This window comes from Zootoca vivipara, chromosome 3 (genome assembly GCF_965207765.1).
Source record: "Zootoca vivipara chromosome 3, rZooViv2.hap1.1, whole genome shotgun sequence".
Classification (NCBI taxonomy): Eukaryota; Metazoa; Chordata; class Lepidosauria; order Squamata; family Lacertidae; genus Zootoca; species Zootoca vivipara.
In genome coordinates, this window is record NC_142586.1 from 34,087,221 (window position 1) to 34,106,286 (window position 19,066).

The following is a 19,066-nucleotide window of genomic DNA, read 5'->3' on the forward strand; positions in this document are numbered from 1 at the left end:
CCAACTCAGTAGTTTACTCTGGCCCAGCATATTTCTTTATGGAAAAATTAAGAAGTAGCTCTCTTATTCCCCCCTAAATGTGTTTCATGACATCCTATGTAAAATTGACATCATGGCTAAGCTGTAAATTATTCCAGTTTCTTTAGAATGTCATCATAGCAATCTCTCAAGTTCATTTGGTGATGAGTCTGGGACTATTTAGTAAAGTAGGTTCTAATATTTCTCACACTGTTTTAACTTTCACAGATTAAAGAACATCTTGCAAAAGGACAGAGGACGCTGGCAGGTGAAGGAATGTCTCAGGTGACGAAGACCCTTCTGGATTTAACTCAGAGGAAGAATTTTTATGCCGGGGATCTCTTGGTTTCTGTGGAAATTCTCAGAAATGTTACAGATACATTTAAAAGAGCAAGCTACATTCCAGCTTCTGATGGTGTCCAGGTAAGTGAAACTAGTAATAGAGCATAGCTAAGTGCTATAACACAGGTGGCGCTGTGGGTTAAACCACAGAGCCTAGGGCTTGCTGATCAGAATGTCGGCGGTTCGAATCTCTGTGACAGGGTGGGCTCCTGTTGCTCGGTCCCAGCTCCTGCCAACCTAGCAGTTTGAAAGCACGTCAAAGTGCAAGTAGATAAATAGGTACTGCTCCAAGCGGGAAGGTAAACAGCGTTTCCGTGTGCTGCTCTGGTTCGCCAGAAGCAGCTTTGTCATGCTGGCCACATGACCTGGAAGCTGTACGCCAGCTCCCTCAACCAGTAAAGCGAGATGGGCGTCACAACCCCAGAGTCGTCTGCAACTGGACCTAATGGTCAGGGGTCCCTTTACCTTTTAAGTAGCCATAGCTAAGTAAGTAGAATGTCCTTGCCATCTCCAGTTAAAATGATCTTTGGTGAGGAGAACAGCTGCTTGAGATCTGCCTGAGAGCTGCTTCCACTGGACCAAACATTGGACTAGATCAGTCTTCTTCAATATGGTGCCCTCCATCTGTTTTGGACTACAACTCCCATCTGCCCCAGATAGCATGACCAATGCAGGAGAGGAGAGTAGGAGAGCTCAGCTTTGGCAGTAACGTGAAATCTGTTTCTACGTTCCACATTCTGTTTTTACATTCACTATGTAGTGAATGGCCACTAGGATTAAGGCATAACTGTTTTCATTATTGCTCACATGTAATATTTGATAAGAAATTGATGCTCTGTAACTGGCATACCTTCCTTCAATACAGACTCAATTGGTTGCAATGCCAGCACAATTAATTGTTTTATCACACTGAGCTATGAGATAGCTGGAAGTGCACCACCTCCTGAACATATGTGCTGATTCAGAAAGTCTTTGTATCAGGCATTTAGGCTGCAACAAAAGCAAACATAACAATGACAACATCGTTAATTTGACACCATATATCCTAGGTACTTCAATCTGATAAAGCCACATCCTAATTAGTGTTAAAAGAAAAGACAACAAAGGCTACTTTAACTCAACTGTACAGTCAGACCCAGACAGAGAGGATAGTAGTTATGCTCATCCTTAAAATAAAATTTAAAAAGCAACTGTGGGGAGCATGAGAAGAATTTAAGATAAGCCCCAAAGCTTCTCTTTTCCAACATTCTGTTTCCTGCAGTGGCCAATGGGATGCCAGTGGGAAGCTCACAAACAGGCACATGAAGGCAATAGCCTTCTCACACTGCTCTTCCCTGGTGACTGGTATTCAGAGACGCGCTGCCTCTGATCTTGCTGGTGGCGCAAAGCCATCCTGAATAGTAGCCACCGAGAGCCATTTCTTGTATCAATTTAGCTAATCACAAGAGACATAATCTTTCTTAAGCACACCTCCTGTATCAAAACCTAAAGCAGAATGTTAAGTAGTAAGAATGGCTGTGAACGCTAGTGTCTGGTGGTCCCAGGATATAACCTGAAGGCACATGAGACCACCAATTTGCTGAAATTAAGCAGGTCTGCATCTAGTCAATGTGTGCATGGGTGATTGCTTGGGAACCATATGTACACAGCCTTGGGTCTCATGATGGAAGAAAGGAAGGATATTAATTTAAGGGAATAAATAAATAAAATGACCATCCATTAAGCTTCTCGGAACAGATCATGCAACTGTCTGCTACGACAATAAATTATTTTAATTAGATGATAGCAGTGTGACTTTAATTGAAGTCTATGAGGGGAAAGAACTTTATGCCGGCTAATAACTTTGCATAAATGGACTGCATTTTTCTGGGTTTCCTGTACTCAGCTTCCTATGGCAATCTTTTCCTTTAAAAAAAACCACAGAAATTTGCATGTCCATCCAGCACAGAAGTGACATTATTTTGACTATTTTCTGTAGTTTAAGAGTTTTTCTGTCATTGAGAGTTTAGGGCTTTTTAAGTAAGCAAGAAAGTCCCCCCAATACCTCCTTGATGCAAACTTTCTTTCTACAATGGCAAAAAAAATGACACTGCAGGGGCTAATACAGCTATTATTATTATTATTATTATTTAAAAGACATCTGAAGGCAGCCCTGTTTAGGGAAGTTTTTAATATTTAATGCTGTATTGTTTTAACACTCGATTGGGAGCCGCCCAGAGTAGCTGGGGAGACTCAGCCAGATGGGTGGGGTACAAATAATAAATTATTATATGTGCTGGTTTGTTTACACGTGGCTGGATGCAGGATTGCATGTTCTTAACCCACAACTCATCAAACCTACCTGAAGACAACTGCTATCTTGATGCTGGCCTTCTTGATAAACCCAGGATCTGAAACTATACAAATATGAACACATTTGCAGTGTTGTTTCTGCAGCACCCTACTGTATCCCAAAGTCGAATGTTGAGCATGTATTTAACACTGGCCCACATTGTGGTTTGTTTTTGTTTTTCTGACATGGAATCATAGAATCTTAGAGTTGGAAGGGATCCTGGGGGTCCTCTAGTCCAACTCCTGCAATTCAGGAATCTCAGCTAAAGCATCCATGACAAATGGCCATCCAGCCTGTTTAAAAACATCCAAGGAATGAGAGTCCACCACCTCTTGTGGGAGTCTGTTCCACTGCTGAACAGCTCTTACTGTCAGAAAGTTTTTTCCAAATGTTTAGTCAGAATCTCCTTTCTTGCAACTTGAAGACATTGGTCCGAGTCCTACCCTCCAGAGCAGGAAAAAACAAACATGCTCCCTCCTCCATGTGACAGCCCTTAAGATATTTGAAGATGGCTATCATATCTCTTCTCAGTCTCCTCTTTTCCAGGCTAAACATACCCAGCTCCTTCAAGCGCTCCTCATAAGGCTTAGTTTCCAGGCCCTGGATCATCTTGGTTGCCCTCCTCTGCACCCATTCCAGCTTGACAACATCCTTCTTAAATTGTGGGGCCCAGAATTGGACACAGTATTCCAAGCGTGGTCTGACTAAGGCAGAATAGAGTGGTTCTATCACTTCCCTTGATCTGCTGATGCAGTCACCCCCAAACTTTGGCCCTCCAGATGTTTTGGACAACAATTCCCATCATCCCTGATCCTTTAAGCAGTTAGACACACATTTTCATTAATTTAGTTAAAAATACAATGCATTTGCACACATGAGAGATTTTAGCTTGCAAACTTCCTAACAAGTTACTGAAAATGTTTCTTAGTGGTATGTTATGACTTTATATATCTGTAGTAAACGTTATTTTAAAATTGTAGCACAGTTCTCATAAAAATTGGTGTGGATGGTCTATTCACAAGGATTTTGGATAACGATCAGAAGATATTCCTTATCTGGGGCGACCATGATTTCATGGTTCTTTGATCTAATCCTGAGAAAGGTTAGATCAGTCTGGGGATCGATATCTCTCTCACTGTGCTTTTTGCTTTCATCGTGAGCTGATGAAGGAGACAAGCGTATTGTACTGTAGTTGTGTTGTCGAGAGTGGTTCTGATTGGGATGCCTCCTGCATTTACAACAATAGTTCCAATAACTCCTTTATGTGACTGGATCCTCTTTAAAGTTTCTTCTACCTCTGCCATGGCTCAGCTGGGAAGGCTCAAAGGCGGCAGCGCTTCAGGAGCCCTCCAGTTTCCTAAGCATCTCACGAGTTGTACCAAACTTCTGAGTGCCCAAGCAATGCCTCAAATTGATTTGAATAAATATCTGCTAAATATTTAATTGAAGTCACAAAGCATTTACTTTGTACCAGTGTTGTTTGTCTTAATTCTTTGCAAACAATTAAAATGCATGGTTAAAACATATTGCAACTCTGGTCTTAAAAAGGAGTAACCTGAGTGGTCCACCAGCTTTTCAGGCCTGAAATTTGAGAAAGTGGTGGCCTTGCTAGTCAAAATTTGCTGCTGCAACTAAATACCTATTTTCATAGATAGTATTGTGAGGCTGAAAGAGAAGACGTGTACCCCCAAAATTGAGTACAAGATAAGAGTTTGGATCTGAGACCCAAATACCAAGCCACATATTTGACTCCACATAGCATCCCAAATCATCAGTCTAACAGAAAGGCTGAGAGATAATTCACCTATTGTCCACCTCTTCTCACCCCACCACACACCACTTCCTAACTTCACCTGCCCCAGCTGCCTTTCTTTCTAAAGTTTCAATCCTCTGCATAGTTGCATCAGAGTAAGTCCCCATTGAATTCTGTGGAATTTGCTTCTGAACAGACCTTCACAGGATTGCTGCCCAGCCCATCTAACTCTTCATTTCTCTTTATCCAGACCCACAAGGAAACAAGTTTTCCTTGCTTCTCTTTTGATTCTTCCTTTGACTCATCCACTCTCTTCCTGGGTAAAAAAAGTGTGAGACTAGCAGCGCCATCCAGTGTTCCCATGGATGGCTTTTTGGCAGAATCAGATTCTCTAAGCTGGAATCTAGCCCAGAATTCATCAGATTCCAGCATATCTCTTTGGAAACAGGCCCCAGAACAACTGCTATGTTTCTAGTATGTCCTGCAATGCACATCAATTACAACATGACATTAAGTTGATTCATAACACTTTGCAGTCTTTGGATATGTCCAAGGAGTTCACGAAGCTTTTTTTAAAAAAATAAAAAATAAAACAAAATTACACGAAGCATGCTAAGTATTTAAGTATCTCATGGCAGGGAAGGTGAACTATGTCAGCAATGGCACACATAAATGTTTGTGAGCCATGCCAGGTCTCACATGTTTGTGGTGAGGTCACATATTTGAAGTTCAGAGACATTGGGATTGCATGCACCAAAGTCTCCGGTGTAGCATGCACATCCGCGATGGTGTCAGTCCTTGACATAGCACAAACTTCCACAAAGATACAAGGACTGGTAAAGTCAAAATACAAAAGCCCACTAAACTCTTAACAATTCGCTCAGCACTTTCCTGAAAAAAAATCTTTCAGATCCATTCTGACTTGGATGCTGTGGTTGATATACAGGCCCAGTAGCGGTAACTTTGGCCCCAGCTTTTCCAGGGATAATGGATTCCCATTTGTACAGCCCAAGAATGTGAAGGGATCCTTGAATGTGTGCTGGATCATTGCCCTTCCTGCCTCATTAAATAGGCCACTGGGGAACTGGCCAAGCAGGTAAAGGGAGTGGTCAGTGCTTCCTTACAAAATGTCAGGATCCTAGTATGCATAAAGGAGGCAGTGTTAAGACCTCTATTGAAAAGTCCTTCCCTGAATCCCACCATATTGGATAATTATCAGCAGTTTCCAGCACTGCATTTCTGGGCTAGGTTACTAGAGCATGTGGTGAAGTCCCATCTCCAGGGGTTTCGGGATGAGATGGATTATCTCCATCTACTCTAGTTTCAAGCCTAGTTGTGGGACAGAAGTGTCTTTGGTCACCTAGGTGGACGACTTGCACCAGGAATTGGACAAGGGGAGTGTGTCCTTATTGGATCTGCTGGACCTTTCAGCGGCTTTTGTTACCATCACCCACAGTATCCTCTCCATCTGACCCTTGAGCTCTCCAGAGGCCTATAAGCAAATCCACACTGGATTTCCCCCATGTAGACTGTATGCAAACATTCAAGTGGAAATATCCAGAGGGGGGACAGGCAAGCCTAGTGGAATAATTCCACTGTCCACCCATGAATAGTGCCTACCCACAAAGAATATTATCTAGACAGGGCCACTCATTTAGTACCATGAGTGCCCTAGGTGTTGCAAAATTCTTAATAGGAGATAAAACAACATCAGCATTTGAGAATATGGGGGGTGGAGAACAATAAATGTAACACTAATTCTGTTTTTTTAGAGCTTGTTGCCTTAAAATCACATTGCTTTTAGATGTTTTGCATTGTGCTAATAAGACATTTAAAACTAAATTAAAATCAAGAAGGCTCTCTGGACATTTTTAACATGAAAGCCTTTCCTTGTGGCCTTTAATTAACCTTTTAGAAGTATGGACACATTTAGGGGCCTTGTAATCTTTTATGCTTCCAGAGGTGTTGGGAAGGGAATAATTATAGAAATGAAGTTATCTCTTTAGGGAGGAATATTGTAGGTTAAGCTCCTTCTCATCTCGTATTCACTCTGTTTTATAATGTGCTATATATTACTGCTGTTCCAGTGATGCAGTGTAGGATATTAGAGGGGTGCGTTACAGAATTGCTGGCAAATAAATTCAATGAAGAGTTCCCCTACTGTCTTGATATTGAAGACTGGATTGAGTCTTTAGAATTTTCTTTCCCGTTTCTAATTAGTCAGTGTTGTAATTTTTTTCACTTGTGAATTTTCTAATTAAGGGTTTATTCACATTATGATGCCACTTAATGGCTTTCCAGCAACTTCGGAGAAGGGTTTTAACTCAGTTGTGGAGCACATGCAGGGCATACAAAATGTCACAGGTTCAGTCCCTGGCATCTCCAGGTATGGTTGATAGTGGTCCCCTGCCTGAAATCAGTGTACACAGTACCAAGCTAGATGGAACAATGGTTTGGCATGACATACAGCAACTGCCTATAGTCTATGTTCAGGAAAGGCCTGTACTCATTGTTACTTGTTTTAAAGGACCTTATAGCCCAAATTCAACCAACATTCAACTGGCAGGCATCCAGAAAGTCCATCAAAACCTTCATTCTGTGAAATCCTCACCCCCAGTTCAATCCCCTCTAAAAATAAGTTATGAAGACAGGTGTTTGATATGAAATGTAATGGTAGTATATTAATAGACAATCCACAGTGTGTGATGTGTCAGTCACAGAAACAGGCAAGGTGAACACCACAATGTACTAAGAGATTTTGTTATTAAAGTTTTGGCAGCAATTCATTTAGCTGCCATGATGCCACAAATATCTATATAATTAATGGAATTAACATTCACAAACATTGAGTATGTTTAGTCATAACTGCTGTGCAGAACTGGTTTTTTGAGAACAGTTTTATGTGTCTTTTGTAGAAGTAGGGTACTATGCACATGCCAAGATTATATTGGTAGTGATGAAGTATTTAAACTCTTCTCTGCAGTAATATGCATTATGAATGATTACTTGGAAACAAATTCCAATTCCAGGGTGTTCAAAAAAAGTCAGTGATCTTTAGCATGTGCTTAGGAGAGGACCTCCATTATGAAATAATCTGGAGCTGCTTTCATGATATAGTTGTGAAAGTGCAAACCTTTCCCCACACTTATAATCAAGTGTGAAGGATCTGTGTTTGTGTGTTCAACCATATGAATTTTGACTTTATTTAGCCACTGTGCAAAGTCACTGAGTGATGTGAAAAGCTTTCCTCCCCATGTGGAGATGTAAAATATGGAAGACAGAAAGGTTAGTATTTTAAATATTTATTCGCACAATGCAGGGGGGACGTGCTTCAGCCTCCAAAGAGTATTCAGGATTTGAGCACAGATTTATTTGTGGTTTGGCACTCTCACGTCACATTCGCAACAACGGGTCTAGACACAAGATGACCAGACTATGCCCTGGCTTTGAAAACTTAGATTTGTTTTGACAGCTAATATTCGGAATGCCAGCATGCCATAATTTCTGAAGAACTGAAGGCTAGATTATGCATCACAAACATGGAGTTTGTGTGCTTAACTCTTCCTGCATCTACCTACCTCCTTCCTCCCATAGCTTCCCCCTCCAGATCCTGTTAATCTACTTGGATTTCTGGGTGTGTGTATGTTATGTTATAGGAAAAAAATGGACCCAGGCAGCAGTTGAGGGGGGAAAGAGGCAGGTGGGAGAAAGGTTAAGACCCTTCTATTCACCACTTCCCCACTTCCAGGAAATCATGTTTACCCCCTCATTGCTTTGCAGTCATTTGGCAGAAACCCAGGTTCCCATATGTCTTGTTCAGCCCTTAATGACACCTGTTATGAGGGTCGGTACAATGCGTGACGCCACCTTAAGCAGCCATCCTACTACTGCTCTCATCTGTCACTCCTTCACCTCTCCTCCCTTACTTTTAAAGTGTTTTGCTATTAACAATGTGGGGGCATCATGGGGAGTCTCTCCACTTTCTGTGAGCGAGAGGGTCCTTCCTCAGAGAGGCATTATGGTTAAGGTGGTCCTGGAGAGTGCCTGTGCCACTGCCACCTTGTCAGGGCAACTAGAAATTATCTTTACAAATTAGTTGGAGGCTTAAAGTTATTTTAGTATTTTTAGCTCTCTCTCTCTCTCTCTCTCTCTCTCTCTCTCTCTCTTTAAAATAAGGATTTCTAGCTGCTGGGGTAAATCTACAGCATTGCAAGCACTCTCCTGGTCACCTTAGCTATAAGACCTTGCCCTTAGAAAGATGCATGAGGATGAGATGGGCACTTTGCAGAACACTTTGACAGGAGTCTTTGCGTGCTCAGACTCAGAGACCTCCCCCCTAAATAAACACACATTTGACTCAGATTTTAGTTTCGGTTTTTGGCAGAATTTAGGCCACAACTTTATTGATTACAGAAAAGTGAGTGGTTGCATAGGTTCTGGTTCGAAGCGCTGACCCAGAGCTCCATCATAAGTCAGGCAAGGGTGAACACCTGAGGTAGGTGAGAAGCCCGGGAACAGACTCTGTTCACTCCCCCAGATACTCCCCTGGACACAACTCCCTCTCGGGGGTTGACCAAACCAAGTTGAGTCCCTGGATTCCTTTAATGGAACACCTTTCACATAGGGATGGCAAGACTGTTCTCCCATCTCTATCACATGAACCAGTGCCTATCTGCAACCTTACAAGTTGTGACGATTTGCTGCGCGGCAGGCGAAACCCAAATGGCAACAGCCAATCAGCCAAGTGGGGGAAATTCCTGCCATGCCCCTGTCCCAACGACAGACGACACATGACGGCATAGCAAGGTCAATCGCAAAATGCCCTAAAAGTAGGGAGAGGTGGGCGGGTGTTCCAATGCATGAGCTGAAAGAGGATGCTCTGGGTCACGTGCATAGGTATATATAGGTCCCTTGATCCATTTAGACTGCACCCCATTGGCCAGATTACACCCAGCAATGAGGGACCTACCCATCGGGTGTTGTGGCCATCCAATATACCCACCCACAGCCAGGAGGTCAGTCTCCAGGTCTCACCACAACACGTGCCCTCTTTTAGGGAGGACACGATTTCTCAGATGGGTGGTGGTTGCAGCAGTGGCCAACCATGATGCATTAATTCGCTGTTCCCCAGCTCCCACTGCTGAGGCAGTTGTCTCATTTCACCTCATGATAGGGCCAGCCCTGTCTAGCAACATCTATTTTCATTTTGAAAAGGTGATTGGAACAGAAGGAGTATAGAATGAATATATTGTGTTCACGTTTGGTTAACCACAGTGCAAAAAAAACAGTACAGTTTGACTTCTTTTTGACCTTGGATCAATCTGAAGGCCTGCATTTTGAAATGTAAATAGTAGCAAGATAATTGACAGACTTTGGATAAACCTGGATTACTTATTTTAAAATAAAAGTTATCGAAACAAAGCCCAACTTTTACAGCTAAAGATAGAAGTGGTACAAATGGATTGAAGTATTTATTGTGGTTAAAAAATAGAGTTTTGAGAATCTCTTGAAAGAAACTAATTGACAGAAAATGTGTTACTTAAAAGCTACCTAGTACAATCCTAAGTGTCCAAGATGTGGTTCATACAAATATATTCCAATAAGGAGGATATAGAAACTAACAACTTAGGCTCAGAAAGGTTGAGAAAGGTATATTTTTATATTTTCGTGTCTACTTCTGACAGAAAAAAGTGTGTAATGGAATTTACAAGGCTGAAACTTTTAATTGGTTTAACAGATGCTCATATTTTATCTTTAAGGTAACAGCATCCAACAGAATTTAAAATGACCAATGGAAACAAAATGTCCCTGATAAGTAGTTCATCTGAGTATTGCCAGAAGTATACTGGTACAGGTGAAAGCCAAAAGAAATCATAAACCCACAACTGCTAATTTTTACTTGGGGCAGGGGTAGCCAACATGGTACCCTCCAGAGGTTTTAGACTCCAACTTCCATCAACCCCAGCCAGCATGTCCATTAGTCAGGGATGATGGGAGTTGTAGTCCACAACATCTGAAGAGCAGAACATGTGCTACTGCCAACAGAAGGAGACTCTCCATTACCATGTTTGAGCTGCAAGCCTTATATAAAGTAGCATCATACATACTACAAAGTTTTTTATTGTGTTGCATGCTATATATATTTCTGTTATATAAGCTCATTGTCTTCTTGAATTTTCAGAACTTCTTTCAAATAGTTAGTAACCTTCTGGATGAAGAGAACAAAGAGAAATGGGAAGACGCACAGCAGGTAAATTTGGATAGATGTACCAGTCATTTGCTGTTGGAAACTTTCCCCCTTGCCTGACCTAGAGAGAATGACATTACTTGTGTGCATTATTTAAGTGGTTATTTATCATTGGATTAGAACTGGCAAATTGTTTAGGATTGAATGCTTGTCTGAACAAATAGGTTTTCAATACCAACACACACACGGGAAAGGAAGGTGCTTGTTGGACCACACTAGGGAGAGCATTTCAAGCTTTTGGTGCACCTACCTTTCTTATAGGTGATGGGACAGAGAGCAGGCCATCTTTACCAAACTCATGGTTTGAACAGAGAGAAAGTAGTTCTTCAGCATTAAATTGAGCTTGGCAATAAATAGATAACCAATATACATGACCTAAGTTCCCACTGGGACATGGGTGGTGCTGTGGTCTAAACCACAGAGCCTAGGGCTTGCCGATCGGAAGGTCGGCGGTTCAAATCCCCGCAACGGGGTGAGCATTTCCGTGCGCTGCTCTGGTTCGCCACAAGCGGTTTAGTCATGCTGGCCACATGACCCAGAAGCTGTACACTGGCTCCTTCGGCCAGTAAAGCGAGATGAGCGCCACAACCCCAGAGTCGTATGCGACTGGACCTAATGGTCAGGGGCCCCTTTCCCCCTTTACCTTTAAGTTCCCATTGCCTGTTTTGGCAGGAGATTCTGGACTTACAAAAGGAAGACCTTTAGATAGCACATAGTTAATCTTAGGAACTTTGTTTCTGCAAGATGGGAGGTGGACATTATCTTAGATGGGGATTAGACAAATTCATGGAAGTTAAGGTGATCAATAGCTATTATTCATAATGTATATATTTCAGGCATTATAGGTTCAGAGGCAGCATGCCTTTGAATATCAGCTGTTGGGGAACAACAGTGGGAGAGGGATGCTGTTCCCTTGACCCTGCTTGTGGGATTCCAATAGGCAACTGATGGACCACTGTGGGAAGCAGGATCTTAAGACTAAGTGGGCATTTCTTCTGATCCAGCAAGGCTGCTCCTATGTAGTCATGCAGTCTGTGAAAATACATTTGCCAAGAGCATCCCTGTTTTACCCCAGCGTTGATAGAAATATATTCAAATATAATGCCAAAGAATATTAACAAAGAATCTGACTCCTCCTCACATTTTAAAAGCTATAGTAGCCATTCATACAAGTATTTGTATGTGCGTGCACATGCAGACATCCTTCACATCTAGCATAAACTGCATGCATTTGAAATAGATATTCTTATTTTATCAAGCTTTGTAGGGCTGCTGTTTTTGAAGCTGTTTCTTAATGTCATGGTAATGTATGTATATTTTAACTTTTTATTCTACTTTTGTTGCAAGTTGCCCTGGATGCCCTTAACAGGTAGAAGGAAAAGGCATAAGCTTTCAGTAAATAAATAAATCCCTGCCAGAAAGTTAGGACATTTGTTCTATCAAGTGGACTACGGAGCGGTATCTTTCTCAGATTCAAAGCTGCACAGTTAGTCATGTCACATCCAGGAAATCATGTCATATCCAGGAAAGAAAATAGGACGAGACTCTCCTAGGTTTGCACATATTTAATTCAGAGTGCTTGAAAGAAAACAGAATGAGATTGCTTAGCTGGAAACAGCTCGCTTCCAACAAGTTGCCATTGTTTAGATTAGGTAAAATATTCATTGTGTATTATAAACCATACATGCATATTTTATGACTCGTGAGGTGATGAACTTAACACGAAGACTTTCAAAAGTCCTTCCATAGGATTTACCAGGTTAGGATGCTCTGTGCAATCTGTGGTTTTTTGGTGGGGGGGGGGGGTACAGTTTAAAACTCCAGCACATTTTCTTGGGGTTGGGTGGGAGTGGATCAACAACTGAGCAAGAACAATTTGTACTGCTGTAGATTTTCACATGGGAAAGGCACTTTTTCTAAATCCTCCCACAACCAGCAAAAGCAGCAAAAGCCCTGCCATATAAAGTAGACATTTTTCATAATTATTATCATTTTTATTTTTTATTTACGAAAAACAATAACCCTCCCAGACTGCAGTAAATCATGGATAAAATAAAGAAATCAAATGGATAAAATAAAGAAATCAAAAGGATGCATCCCAAGGAACTCCCATCCTTTTTTTCCCCTTGCAAAGTTGCGCTTTGTTGACAGTGTTGCTCAGTCCTTCGCCACAGATGCAAACAGGGGCACACTGGCTCTGAGAGGTGCCTGGCATCATCATCATCCATGGGGAGAGGGCTTTACGCTTTGCTAAAAACTGCCCACCCCACGGTTGCTCTGCAGGTGGGAGAGATCGAAGCTCCTGTGTCTTGATGCTTGAGTACACATGATGCACCCTAAAGGCTAAAATAAAGGCTGCCTTTTAATCACCTGTCATTGATATACCGATTTCAACCTGATAACAGTTTCAGATTCCGATAGTTTTGTTATGCTGGGCATGCATGTGTTACATTAGTCCCATTGTGTGTGACCGTTTGTTTGTTTTGAGGTCTTGTAGTAATTGTGTGCCTGCCCTTCATTTTTTAGATCTATCCAGGCTCAATAGAACTAATGCAGGTGATTGAAGATTTTATACACATTGTTGGAATGGGGATGATGGACTTTCAGAATTCATACTTAATGACTGGAAATGTAGGTAAGAAATAGGAATTTCTTTTATCATATATACATATATGTGATATGTTGAAAAAGTATGCATTGTATAAATACTGCTTCTCTCACATGTAGAACCAAGATCCACCCTCACTTCCAAACCGACCTTTTGCTGTTAATCATTGTACAATATATGCGTCATATGCCTGGTGGGATCTTCTTAGAAAGTGGGTATGGTTCTTCGGAAGTAAAATCTTGCATTTTATTGGAAACCAGGTTACCACACTTTTATTCACGGCATTTCCAATCACGTTACAATGCTATGGTGGCCGCTTTGCATCGCTGAAAAATAAGATATTCCTCATCAAAAGTGAGAGCACCAATCTGGATAGATTTGCATGCACTCATTTACAGGTATACCTGAAAATTGAAAATAATTACTAGAATTAGAATTTCACCGAAGGTGAGCCCAATCCATTTCCCATTCAAGTCAGCCTCCACCTTAAAAAAAACACCTTATACTAATTTGCATAGCACCCAAATCAGTTCTTGTTAAATTAATGACAGCCCAGATGATCCAGATCTTGCTCCACACACAGTTTCTCTTAAATTAATCCAGATCCCTTCCATTATTCAATCTTCATATCATCACCTTCCATAAATCAAATTGAATTCAAAGTAAATAGAAGGCGCATTGCAATTCCATTCAGAAGGAGGATTCTTACTATGAGCTGGTGGGTGATTTGGTTTTCTTTCTCCCTATCCCAATTCTTTTACCTGCAAAGCCAAAATGTCAGCTGACCTGCACCACGCAAATCAGAATCTCAATGCCTGGCCCTAGGAAGAGGAAGGAGGCCATTTCCATTCATTTCCTGAAACATTGTCCCTGGAAAGAAAGTAGAAATGACGTGGCTTTCTTTCCCAGAGCAAGCACTAAGAATTCAGTTTTGCATGGTCCATTAGTGTCTGACCAACAACTGACAGGTGGCCCATGGAAGGTGCCTCCCCCAACCTGCATAGAACTGGAGAAGATTGGATATGCTTATCTAGCTCACATATATAACATTATCACAAAAGAAGGTGGTCCGTCCGTCCGTCCCGGCAAGCTAAAACACTTCTCACACTGGTGCCAACCTATTTTGACCTTTATAAATCAAATCAGCATTATCTGAGAAGTTGTAATTGGGTGGTTTCCTGTGTTTGAGCTACATTTGAAATTTTAGAACGAGGCACATTAATTTTAAAAATGTCACATAAAAGTGTCTTTTACTTAAGGGATACTCCAGCTGCTCTCTTTTCATCACAGAGCCCCAGTTTCACTTCAGTATCAATCAGTGCTTAATAATCACATCCCAGGTTGGGTGTAGCTGAATCAGTGTTCCTGCTGCTGGGCTGGAATAATTTACACTCCTTACGCATGTATCCCCTAAACATTTACTGCTATGCTAAATGTAACTCTAAGGTGCTAAACTATTAGTTATGGAAATATGCATTCCTCCCCTCACAAAGTTAATAATAGGCCTGCCATTTCAGGTTTCATTTAATTTCATCTCAGGAAACAGATAGATAGATAGATGATAGATGATAGATAGATAGATGATAGATAGATAGATAGATAGATAGATAGATAGATAGATAGATAGATAGATGGATGGATAGATAGATGGATAGATAGTGTGGAGATGGCACTCCACCGCCCAACCCCGACCATTGCAACCAGGCCAAGGTCTCCACCACGAGGCTTCCACTGAGGCCACAGCTGCACCCTGGAAGCATGGCTGTGGCCATACCAGGCCCCAACAGAGGCCTTGCAGTGGAGGTGGAGGCCCCAGCCCAGTCACCGCCGCCAGGGACGAACGAAGGCTAACCACCCAGGGCGGGGCAAACTGCTGGCTATGCACGCGTTGCACCGCTATGTATGACACATACGTGGCGTCGCTACGTACAGCACATGCGTGCGACACCGCACATGCGTTGTACATAGTGGTTTGCTGCCAGCGCCGCCAGAGTGCCGTATAGATGGTGGTGGGATCCTCCACATGCAGCTGCAGCGTCGCAATGGCTGCTTGTGCTGCCACGCCCGGGGGCGGCGGGGCAAGCACCCCGCAGGGTGCCTTCTTGTCACCCCTCCAGACATGGCACCTGGGGCAAACTGCCCCCCCCCTTGTGATGCCACTGGCTGCTGCAGCACCAGAGAGCCAGTGGAGGTAAAGCAGCAGGTGGAGGACAGAGGCCAAGGAGTGTGTGCATGTACAATGTGATGGTTGGGCACCCACAGTGGAAATTTTGTGGGTGCCCAGCCATCCAGCCCCCCCCCAAGATGGCACCAGTGGTACAGAGATAGAAAAGGGAGTGCTAGAAGATCAGAAAGAAAAAGAGAGAGGGTTGCCACAGAGAGAGGGAGGGACAGGGCAGGGCCCACTTTTGGTTGTGGCTTTCTCCATTCTCAGCTCTTGCCTTGCACACTTCAAGCATGAAGCCCACAACAAGATTGCAAGGTCTTCTGAACTACTGTAACCAGCCTGCACAATTGCAGGAGATCCTGTTGGGCAGCCTGAGAGTAATGGTATTCAGTTATGTCCATTATGGCCACATGCAAGCAACATTGCAACTGTGATCAAGGGGTCTATATCCAGTGCTGCATGGTGTGTCATAAGTGTAGCTAGCAAGGAGTCCATTTCCTGGCCTACAAACAGTATTCCTACTTCATGACTGTGTGAACTGGACCTATGCTTCTCATGGAGACAGCGTGAAAATTCTGATTGTAGGAACAAGCATATCCATGTTTGGAGGTGGATGCAGCCAGCATGATTTTCCACAATAAATTTGCACACTCGCAGAAGCCTTTTCACAATGGAATTTGAACTTGGTGCAGATCGCTTCACTGTCTTTTATTAGGTGTTTGGGTTTGGTTTGGTCTTTTAAAGAAAAACAAAATAGCCTGCATATTTTGTCGATATGCAGACTGTGGATATTTCCATACATAATTGTTTGCAGCAGTGTAGCAAATGAAGAAGGCTTTGCTGCCACAGCCTTTCCCTGTGTGCTCTGACAATACTGCAGACATAAGGAGCAACTGGTTCGGGACTTAAAATGCCCTTGAATGGATGTCTGAGGTTAATAGAATCAATAAGTAGTAGCAGAATCTGAGAGGCTAAACAAAAGGAAAGGAAATTGTTATTAAAGATACTGCACCTAGCAACAAGTCCAATCATATAAAACGCTTCAGTGGTGCTAAAAGAGCAGGAGTCTGCTCTTTTGCCTACCAATCAGAGGTCGTTCAGGAAGAGTGAAATTGGCACTGAAAAACACTATTCATAATTTTCAGAAGGTCAGCAAAATCAATTTTGAGGCAAATAATGTTCTGAAAGTACTGATTATGACAGAATAACAAGAGGTGAGAAGCTGCGTCTCTGGGCATAAAGAAAATGTGGGAGAGATGAGACGCCGGTTGCTTAAACAGCTGTAGCTAAAATGCTGATACACTTAACATGCATATTCACAATAATTGCCTGCAGGAATGAAGTGTGAATTTGCAGAACGTCTGAAAACTTAACAGCAAAGTTATTGCTATGTCAGTTATTTACACTTATGCTTTAAAAACAACAATTACTACTACTTTTAGAAGCAGGCACGACAGAATACATGTGGTGTGTTTGTGATGTAGTGGTTAGAGTGGTGGACTAGGGTCTTGGGAGACCAGAGTTCAAATCGCCATCCATCCATGCAGTTCATTGGGAGCCCTTGGGCCAATCATCATTTCTCAGCCTAAATTACCTACCTCACAGGGTTGTTGTGAGAATAAAAATGGGGAGGGGAGAACCATGTATACTATATTAATATTAATCTCCTTGTGGGGGGGGGGGAGTTGGATACTGTATAAAAGTGGCTGGAGCGGTAGTAGTAATTTAATTAAAATACTTTGTTGGGACATAGTCCAGCCAAAGCTAGGCATACACTCAAAAAACTCTCAGATGGATTGTGCTCTTTGGTACCAGAGCATTATTTGTACAATAAATGACCATTGTTTCTTTTAGGAATTGACCACAGCAGTACTTGTTTCAGAGTAAGAGTTTGCTTAGAATCACAACATTTGTAGGAAGTTATTCTGGCTGCTTTACAAAGCTGGCAATGCAGTATATTGTGTGCATGTGTTTTGGCTTGTGTCAGGGACTGCTACTTTTTGCTAAAACAAGATCAAGGGCACAGCTATGTTCAGTGAATTAATTATAGTGCCCAATTAAAATACATATCTATAAATCATTTGGAGCCCTTGCTCCGAGTGGGGTTTTATCTTGTTGTGCTTATGAAGTATATACCAATAAGTATCATATTCTGTTTTCAAAGTTTATGTGTCCAGAAAGATACGAAGGATAACTAGTTTTCTTTTGATCCAGAAAGATGGAGCAGAATAATTTTTCTGAATCTTAGGATCATACTGTTTCCATTTTGCACTGTAAAAGGAAATGAAGGCCTGTGGTTCAGAAACATGTTAAAGTTTCATTTTGTTTTTGTTCTTATGAAAGGCAGCATTATAGGATGGCACTTAAATTATTTTTACATAAGAATTACAATTTCTTCCTGCAACGCATACACAGCCAAGGGTAGACTAGAGACTGGCTTCTGCTGATATCCTGTTTGCTAGACCTGGCTTCCATACCTTCCAACATGTCCTAGATAAAAATAGAGAATCGTGGTTACATTTAAGACCCTTGTATCCCCATTAGGCCCTCTGCCTGAGTGGTATGCTTACACACACACTTTGCCAAAGGCTATTCTCTAGCTTCTGTACATTAAAATTGACAGTGAGAGTTTGTGCTTTAAAAAAGAACGTTGAATGGAATGTTGAATCTCCCAGTGGACCTGGTGGCACTTACTATGGAATAGCTGCAATTCAAACACATTCAGCAACGTGTACTGTTGGGACAAGCTGTTGTGGGAGTTGAAGGGAAGCCATGCACTGGCATTTCATGTCTGTCTATGTGCATGTCTGCATTAGAGTCAATCTGCTCCCTGCTCGAGAGATTTAATTCCTGAAGGCCAAACTTCTCCAACTAAAGCAAAACCAAGACAAAACAAAGGCAGTGATTTATCAGAGACAGGGCAACATATGTGGTTTTGATGTTAAGCCATGCCCCCCGGCCAACCGGATAGGTCAGCCAGGGGTGTGATGTGGCCAGGACTCCCCTATGACACAGGGGCACTGCCACACCCCCGCGGTGCACAGGGAGAGTGCATGGCCTGCCCGCAACACTGTCGCACAGGGAATTGGAGCGGCCTTACTTCATGACATGAATGTTGAAGGGAAGCCTTTGTCATGGGGTGCAACATACCTAGAAGTGCATTGTCATATGCGGAAACTGCAGCACTTGCAATGTTTGCCTGAGGCTCTGGCAGGTAGATGCAAAACACAACAGGAGCCAGGAAGGAAGTATGTAGAGAGCTCTAGACTACTGCCAGAAGAAAGTATCCTTATCCCTTGACTCATTTCAATAGATTGTTTTCTGAATTGAGATTCCTGAATTGCAAGGGGATGAGCTACATGATCCTCGAAGTCCCTTACAACTCCACTATTCTATGATCCAATTCTATGATTCAATTAATCCAGGTAGTTTACTGTGTCAAGAGTTGTTCTTCTCTAGTTTCTTTTCTTTTGAAACAAAGAGAAGTGAGCCGGATTATAACAGGTGTTTGCAGTAATTATCCCGTCCTAGAGCAAACTCTGTCAAATAATTGATTGTTCAGTTTTGTCACATAACTTCATCAAATATTTTGGTACCAG

At 42.2% G+C, this 19,066-nt stretch overlaps 2 protein-coding genes across 3 annotated transcripts in view; one reads left to right on the plus strand and one right to left on the minus strand.

Annotated features, from left to right (window-relative positions):
- The window catches only part of ADGRB3 (adhesion G protein-coupled receptor B3), a 434,966-nt gene that overhangs the window by 194,282 nt on the left and 221,618 nt on the right, over window positions 1-19,066 (plus strand). For both annotated transcript variants that reach the window (XM_035109688.3, XM_088665841.1), the window contains exons 10-12: window positions 247-441; window positions 10,627-10,695; window positions 13,219-13,327. In XM_035109688.3, coding sequence (XP_034965579.1) covers window positions 247-441; window positions 10,627-10,695; window positions 13,219-13,327 — 373 coding nt within the window. The remainder of the gene's footprint in view (window positions 1-246; window positions 442-10,626; window positions 10,696-13,218; window positions 13,328-19,066) is intronic.
- On the minus strand, window positions 3,692-4,037 carry LOC118082342 (dynein light chain roadblock-type 2-like). Its single transcript, XM_088667441.1, is given in 2 exon segments — window positions 3,692-3,823; window positions 3,826-4,037. Coding segments are annotated over 2 exon segments (291 nt in total). The 5' UTR covers window positions 3,997-4,037; the 3' UTR covers window positions 3,692-3,703.